Below are 9,014 nucleotides of genomic sequence, written 5' to 3'. Positions count from 1 at the left end.
TTCTGTCTTCCAGGTCATTTATCCGTTCTTCTGCCAGAGTTATTCTGCTATTGATTCCTTCTGGTGTATTTTTCATTTCAGTTATTGTATTGTTCGTCTCTGTTTGTTTGTTCTTTAATTCTTCCAGGTCTTTGTAAAACATTTCTTGCATCTTCTTGATCCTTGCCTCCATTCTTTTTGTGAGGTCCTGGATCATCTTCACTATCATTATTCTGAATTCTTTTTCTGGAAGGTTGCCTATCTCCACTTCATCTAGTTGTTTTTATGGGGTTTTATCTTGTTCCTTCATCTTGGACATAGTCCTCTGCCTTTTCATTTTGGCTATCTTTCTGTGATTGTGGTTTTTGTTCTGCAAGCTGCAGATTGTAGCTCTTGCTTCCACTGTCTGCCCTTTGGTGGATTGGGCCAAAGGTTTTTTGCATTTACCTCTCCCTCAGAGGCAGTGTATCTTTGCCTGGGACCTGAAGGCAGGAAGGTATGCTCTCTCTCCAGCAGTGGTTAATGTTTTTTTTTACTCATACAAGAGAAAGGTCTGAGGAAGTAGGCAGTGTTTCATGTCTGTTACCCAAGATTATTAGATCAACCACTATCTGCATGCCTGTGTCACTGAGGGATGTCTTCTCACCAGGCTCCTGTCCCAGTCATTCTCATTAGCACCCAGTGGAGGCTGGTGGAAAGGAGCTCCCAGGTGAATGTAAACTACTGTCATGTCAAGGTTCCTACTTCCTCTAAGCTAATACTTTCGTCCATACTTGGCCCTTAAAGAATTCTTTAAAATTTTAGCTGATTTCTGTTGGGATACACTTCTTCATGGGTATCTCATGTTTGTGCATGATCGGTGAAAAGGCACTGACTGCCTTTGTCCTGTCTGGACTACCTTCTCAGCCTGGGAAAACAGAGATAGCATTTCCCTCTGGAAGAGAAACACTTTTGATTACTGTCTACTATAATGAAGATGTCTCCCTCCAGAGCCAAGGGGAGGCATGCTTAATACCCATTATAAAATATTTAGGTTCCTTGAGCTCAGGGTACCTTCCTGAAATGCAACCCACTGCATGTATAGGTGTTACCTGGCCTCTACTCATTGCCCTATAGGATTGGGGATCAGGGAACCAGCACAGATACTGAAACTCAGATTGATACTGTTTGGGCAAGTAATAATGTCCCTTGTCTCTGATATAAGAAACTGTGGCAAGCTAACTTATAACTTGCAGATAGAGTGAAATCTTAGAACTTTCCACGTTTCTTCTTTACTGGCAGCCTCCTATTCTCTGCCAAAGGTGAAACAGTCCATGTATTCTGTCTCAGGGGCTTGTCACTCTGAAATTCAGTTCCTTTGGCTGCCTTCTCTTACGTGTAATAGAAAAGTTATGATTTTTTTTTCTTCTTAGGATGGGAGGAACATTCTCTTGCAGCTTTCTATATCTTAAATGGAAGCACAACTCCCAAGGTATACCTATTTAATTACTTTCTATTACCAAAGATAGATACTTATTGATCTTTGAATTTAATGTTCTGCTTATACATGCTTAGTTTTTAAAAGAAGCATAAGCTTGGGTAATGAACTCTAGGAATTCTGAAAAATGGTTCATGGAATATTTCATCACAAGGGCTGGAAACAATGGACCAAGGATGTTTACGTTCCAGCATAGGTGAGTCAGGAGGGGGTAAAAGAATCTGACTCATGATGAATGAGATGTTATACAGAATGTACATATGCACAGGCCACCAACTCTTATAGAGAATCAGGGAGATATATAGGAAAATTACAACCACTTAGGGGTAGAGAGAGGGCTTTTGAAGGTCTTAAAAATGGACAGGAGGATGTGGTAGAAACACCTGAAAAGGAAACAAAGGCTAGGTAGAAGAACAGAAAGTGGAGTCTTGAGGATTCATAGATTTTCTATTTCTTTGTTGTTTTTTTCCCTCTCTACATTCACTCTCCCTTTTTCTAATAAACAGAATCTAGATTTCTCTTGTGAGGTTCACCTCTTCTGTATTGTGAAAGTCTGGTTAGGGCTGACATTTAAAGTGCCTAGTGTTCACCTAGCCAACATTCCCAGGACTCCCTGAGTCATGAAAGACAGAAAAACAGCTGGAACTGATCCATTACTGAACTGTTAGTTCCTGCTACATAGATCCCAAAACAGCTTTGGTTCCTAGCTTTTCAAAGCATAGCTTCACTCTGTGAATTACCCAATATTCTCATTTTGCTTAAGTTAACCAAAGTTGAATTTCTGTTGCTTGCAACCAAAGAACTTCAACTGATACAGGGAAAGTGGTCCAATAGAGGGCATGATAGAGGCCAAAAGAAGCTTTTAAAGGTAGCCTGAAATCCAGATACTTTATTTAAAATTATTAAAAGAACACATATTAATAACTGTCAAAATTGCTGGCTATGGTACGATGACTAATTGATTTCATGTTTTTACATGCTTGTAGTTAATGGTTAGGCTGACGATGTTTTATTACTAAGAACTATAGAGTTCACTCTCATATCTCCCAAGTAAGAAATAAAAACAACTGAGAACTGAAATAATACACATTACATGCTCTAAGAAAAACATCTAGGAAGGAGTGCTGGGAGGAGCAATAATCTATGTTACAATGAAATATACAGTCGACCCTTGAACAATATATAAGGGAATCATTATATAACATATAACAGTATATTATATATATATAATATATATATATATATCTTACTCTGCATCCTTTTTAGGGTTATTTCATTACTTTTTGAAAATATTATAAAAGTAAATTTACCATTTTGCCATGGACTAGTTTAACACAGGGTTATTCAACCTTGGCACTATTGATATTTGGGCAGGATAATTCTTTGTTGGGGGGCAGGGGAGCTGTCCAATGCATTGTAGGGTGTTTACTAGCATCCCTGGCCTCTAATAACCCCATTATATGCCAGTAACACCCCTATAATGCCAATCAAAAATGTCTCTTGAGAATGGACTTGAGGACCTGGGGAGGGGGAAGGGTAAGCTGGGACGAAGTGAGAGAGTGGCATAGACATATACACACTACCAAATGGAAAATAGATAGCTAGTGGGAAGCAGTTGCATAGCACAGGGAGATCAGCTCAGTGCTTTGTGTCACCTAGAGGGGTGGGATAGGGAGGGTGGGAGAGAGATGCAAGAGGGAGGAGATATGGGATATATGTATATGTACAGCTGATTCACTTTGTTATACAGCAGAAATGAATACACCATTGTACAGCAGTTATACTCCAATAAAGATGTTAAAATAAATAAACTAAATTAAAAAATGTCTCTTGACATTGCCAAATGTCCTCTGGGGGTGGAGGGGAGAGGGCAAAATTTTTCCCTGATTAAGAAACACTGTTTTTTAACATCATGACTACAATAAGACAAATATAACTGCCAGCTCTATGATTCCATTGTGGAATCAATTGTGATTAAACTAGAGTTACATTCATCTTTTAGTTTAAAATGTATTGTGGCTAGAACTAAGTAAATTATGCCAGTTATTGTTTAGAGCTGAGCTGTCTAATACCATAGTCACCAGCCACATGTGGCTAACAAGCACTTGAAATGTAGCTACTCTGAAGTGAGATGTGTAGTAATTGTAAAATATGCACTGGATTTTGAAGACTTGATATGAAAAAAAGAATGTAAAATAATTATCATTTTTATGTTAACTGAACAATTTTGGATATACTTACTGGGTGAAATATATTAAAATTAATTTTACCTGCTCAGTTCTACTTTTTTAATGGGGCTACAGAAAATTCTAAATTACATGAAATGGTGCATTATATTTCTATTGGACCTCACTGGTCTAGAAACTTGAAATGATTTAGTATTGTTTTTTAAAAATTATTTAATTATTAACAAACTTTATTTTTTAGAGCAAGTTTAGATTTCCAGCAAAACTGAGCAGAAAGTACAGAGAGTTCCCATATAATCCTTGCCTTCCACATGTCCAGTCTCTGACACTGAGTTTTTAATCATGAATTGGTGCTGAATTTTGTGAAATATTTTTCCTGCATCTATTCACATGTTCATGATTTTTCTCTTTTAGATGGTTGATATGATGTGTTACATTAATTGATTTTCAAATGTTCATGCATCCTTGCCTACAAAGGATAAATCCCACTTGGTCATGGTACATAATTTTTTTTGTATATTGTTGGATTCAATTTGTTGCCTATTTTTGCATCTATGTTCATGGCCCATTGTTGATCTATAGTTTTCTTGTACTTTGACTGGTTTTGATATTAGAGTAATGCTGGCCTCATAGAATGAGTTTAGAAGTATTTTATTGGCTTCTATCTTTTGGAATAAATTGCAAAGAATTGGTATAATTTGTTCTTTAAATGTTGGATAAAATTCCCCAGTGAACACATCTGGGCATGGTGCTTTCTGTTTTAAAAGGTTATTAATGATTGATTCAACTTCTTTAATAGCTGTAGGCCTATTCAGATGGTCTACTTCTTCTTGTGTGAGTTTTGGCAGATTGTCTTTAAAGGAATTGGTCCATTTCATCTAGGTAATCAAATTTGTGGACAGAGAGCTGTTCATAGTGTTCCTTTAATATACTATTATAATCCATAGGATCTGTAGTGATGTTTCCTCTTTCATTTTTGATATTAGTAACTTGTATCTTTTTTTTAAACTTTATTGGAGTATAATTGCTTTACAATGGTGTTAGTTTCTGCTTAATAACAAAGTGAATCAGCTATGCATATACATATATCCCCATATATGCATATGCTCCCATATCTCTTCCCTCTTGCATCTCCCTCCCTCCCACCCTCCCTATCCCACCCCTCTAGGTGGTCACAAAGCACCGAGCTGATTTCCCTGTGCTATGCAGCTGCTTCCCACTAGCTAGCGATTTTACGTTTGGTAGTGTATATATGTCCATGCCACTCTCTCACTTTGTCCCAGCTTACCCTTCCCTCTCCCCGTATCCTCAAGTCCATTCTCTAGTAGGTCTGTGTCTTTATTCCCATCTTCCCCTAGATTCTTCATGACCGTTTTGGTTTTTTTTTTTTTTAGATTCCATATATATGTGTTAGCATACGATACTTGTTTTTCTCTTTCTGACTTACTTCACTCTGTATAACAGACTCTAGGTCCATCTACCTCACTACAAATAACTCAATTTCGTTTCTTTTTATGGCTGGGGGATATTCCATTGTATATATGTGTCACATCTTCTTTATCCATTCATCTGTCGATGGACACTTAGGCTGCTTCCATGTCCTGACTATTGTAAATAGAGCTGCAATGAACATTTTGGTACATGACTCTTTTTGAATTATGGTTTTCTCAGGGGATATGCCCAGTAGTGGGATTCCTGGGTTGTATGGTAGTTCTATTTTTAGTTTTTTAAGGAACCTCTATACTGTTCTCCATAGTGGCTGCATCAATTTACATTCCCACCAACAGTGCAAGAGTGTTCCCTTTTCTCCATATCCTCTCCAGCATTTACTGTTTCTAGATTTTTTGATGAGGGCCATTCTGACCGGTGTGAGATGATATCTCATTGTAGTTTTGATTTGCATTTCTCTAATGATTAATCATGTTGAGCATTCTTTCATGTGTTTCTTGGCAATCTGTATACCTTCTTTGGAGAAATGTTTATTTAGGTCTTCTGCCCATTTTTGGATTGGGTCGTTTTTTTGATATTGAGCTGCTTGTAAATTTTGGAGATCAATCCTTTGTCAGTTGCTTCATTTGCAACTATTTTCTCCCATTCTGAGGGTTGTCTTTTCGTCTTGTTTATGGTTTCCTTTGCTGTGCAAAAGCTTTGACGTTTCATTAGGTCCCATCTGTTTATTTTTGTTTTTATTTCCATTTCTCTAGGAGGTGGGTCAAAAGGGATTGTGCTGTGATTTATGTCAGAGTGTTCTGCCTATGTTTTCCTCTAAGAGTTTTATAGTGTCTGGCCTTACATTTAGGTCTTTAATCTACTTTGAGTTTATTTTTTGTGTATGGTTTTAGGGAGTGTTCTAATTTCATTCTTTTACATGTAGCTGTCCAGTTTTCCTAGCACCACTTGTCGAAGAGGCTGTCTTTTCTCCATTGTATATTCTTGCCTTCTTTATCAAAAATAAGGTAACCATATGTGTGTGGGTTTATCTCTGGGCGTTCTATCAGTTCCATTAGTCTACATTTCTGTTTTTGTGCCAGTACGATACTGTCTTGATTAATGTAGCTTTGTAGAATAGTCTGCAGTCAGGGAACCTGATTCCTCCAGCTCCATTTTTCTTTTTAAGATTGCTTCGGTTATTCAGGGTCTTTTGTGTTTCCATACAAATTGTGAAAAATTTTTTTCTAGTTCTGTGAAAAATGCCATTGGTAGTTTGATAGGGATTGCATTGAATCTGTAGATTGCTTTGGGTAGTAGAGTCACTTTCACAATGTTGATTCTTCCAATCCAAGAACATGGTATATCTCTCCATCTATTTGTATCATCTTTAATTTCTTTCATCAGTGTCTTATAATTTTCTGCATACAGGTCTTTTGTCTCTGTAGATAGGTTTATTCCTAGATATTTTATTCTTTTTGTTGCAGTGTACCTGGGAGTGTTTTCTTAATTTCACTTTCAGATTTTTCATCATTAGTGTATAGGAATGCAAGAGATTTCTGTGCATTAACTTTGTATCCTGCTACTTTACCAAATTCGTTGATTAGCTCTAGTAGTTTTCTGGTAGCATCTTTAGGATTCTCTATGTACAGTATCATGTCATCTGCAAACAGTGACAGCTTTACTTCTTCTTTTCCGATTTGGATTCCTTTTATTTCTTTTTCTTCTCTGATTGCTGTGGCTAAAAGTTCCAAAACTATGTTGAATAATGGTGAGATAGTATTACTTTTTAGTGAAATAAATTCTTAAGTCTATCAAATAAGCCAAAAAGACTTCAGAAAGCTTTCCACAGCCCTATGAAATTAGCTGACTTTTGAGCATCATAATTCTTTATTATCATGCCTGAATTGTTTTTTGGCTTCTTCAAACCAATTACTTCTATTCCAATGCTTTTTTCTCAGTGTTCCAGTAGGTTCATTTCTGATTGCTGATTTATCTTCAGGCTGTTCTTTGTCATTTTCCTGCACATCAGTTTCTTTTATACACTCAGGAACTTTCCTAGTAGGATGCTGTGATGTTGCAGCATCCATCATACTTAGAAAATCATAAGCAGGCAGAGGAGGTTTCCATTTCTGAGCAGGTAAAATTTCTGGAAGAAAGACAGAATCAAGGTTTAAAGATGAACAGATATAAAATCTCATCACATGAATATACTAGAAAATGTTTTATTTTGCAAAATATATTTGTAGGAGTAAAGGTCTTATCAGTTTTCCTTATCTGAGCAAAGCTATATTTTATTATCATCATTGTCTAAGAAGCTTGATACATTTGTCACTATTAGACATTTTTCATATATTACATTTACAAGCTATTCTATTTTAAATAAAGATAAGTATTAATAGGAAAAACACAAAAGGTCCATAATCTCACTGCCTGTTAACCCTTGTTGAGGTTTTAAAAAATAGCAATATGTGTAATGAGATTACACACAGCCAGGGACAAGTTAAAATGAAGAAGTCTCTTGCTTCCCTCACTATCCCTGTCTTTTTCCCAAAGAACTATAACTATGAAACATTTCAGGAAAAAAATTTGGAACATACATAGAGATTTATTATTTAGACAAGTATTTCCTTACATTTTAAAGCATTTTCTGTTTTGGAAGATTTGATTAACATCCTTTGCACATACTTGATGAAAAAAAAGTACATTTTATAAAAATAATTATAGGCAAGAAATCATTTAAAATTGCTATGGAATCAACTACTATAAACAGACAGTGATTGGAATCACGGCAGTGAATCTTAACATTATTTTAAAACATTGGTCATTAAAAAAAGAAGATGAATTTACGCTGACAACATATATATGAGATAAACTAGCTTTTCTCCATTTAGAAAACAGATTTCACACAATTTCAGAGTTTAGTTGGCTATTTGAAATACTATTTGAGAAATAAACTATATATAAGGAAATGTGTAAAGTAAACATTTAAAAAATAAATTCCAGTGAAAGAATCTATGCACTGGTACATGAAAAGAAAGTAATGCTCAAAAATAAAAACTTTAGCATCTCTCATAAATCAAATAAAAGCTTAGGACATTTTAAGAAACTTTAATTTCCTAGAGTAGATTAAAGCACAAACGAAAATCTGCATCAATATATATGTATGTCTATACTCTACTTATTGATATATGATTTCTTCACTCAGACTCAATTATATGAAATCCATGGTACATCAGCAGGGTATTAAATTTAGGCTACCCTTGTAATTGATGTTTCAAATTACAGTGTTGTCAGGTTAGCAGATTCAAAAGTGACAAACAGATAAAATAGTTTCTTGAATATAATGACTAGGTAAGAAGTAAGAATAACTATACTTTGCAATATGCAGATAAAGCATCTTTAAGTCCAATTTAAAGCACAGCAAAGATTTAGCAGTATTTATTTTTTAAGGTAAACACTGCAGCCTAGTGGTCTGAGATGATGACAAAATGCCCGAAACTGGACATCCTAATTCTGCTAATTATTTCCTGAAGGAACTCTATAAAGATCTTAATATTTTCAGTTACAAATAAAACTGTATTCTCATCACATATGGTCAATAAAGACATTATTATCAAATTAGTAATGATAATAATAATAATCGCCAACATTGATTGAGGCTTTACTATATATCAGGCATTATGTAGTTAATCCTTACAACCCTATGAGGAAAGTACAATTATTATCCCAGTTTATAGGTGAGAAAACCAAGGCCTAGAAAGGTCAGAGAACTTGACCAAAATTAAGTGTAAGTCTCAAATAAGAATAGCCAGTGGTGACAATTTCACAGGAATTAAGATGTGCAGCAAGCAAGGTGAGGCAGGGACTGGTGGCACCACGTTACAGATTCAGGCTATTCTACGAGTGGCTGCAACATCCCTTGTCTCAGATCTGTCTCCCAA

The 9,014-nt window shown here is 35.6% G+C and overlaps 1 protein-coding gene across 1 annotated transcript in view; it reads right to left on the bottom strand.

Moving 5' to 3' along the window:
* Window positions 1–6,799: 6,799 nt before the first annotated feature.
* TXNDC16 (thioredoxin domain containing 16) overlaps window positions 6,800–9,014 on the bottom strand; it is a gene marked incomplete at its 5' end in the record, with an annotated part of 110,487 nt that continues 108,272 nt past the window's right edge. The window contains one exon of the mRNA XM_082854061.1: window positions 6,800–7,219. Within this exon, the coding sequence (XP_082710187.1) occupies window positions 6,951–7,219 (269 nt within the window). The 3' untranslated portion in view covers window positions 6,800–6,950. The remainder of the gene's footprint in view (window positions 7,220–9,014) is intronic.

The sequence above is a fragment of the Leucopleurus acutus genome (genome assembly GCF_964270905.1).
Source record: "Leucopleurus acutus genome assembly, chromosome: 1".
NCBI lineage: Eukaryota > Metazoa > Chordata > Mammalia > Artiodactyla > Delphinidae > Leucopleurus > Leucopleurus acutus.
The sequence above is the reverse complement of the archived record's forward strand: the minus strand, read 5'-3'. Positions and strand labels throughout refer to the sequence as shown.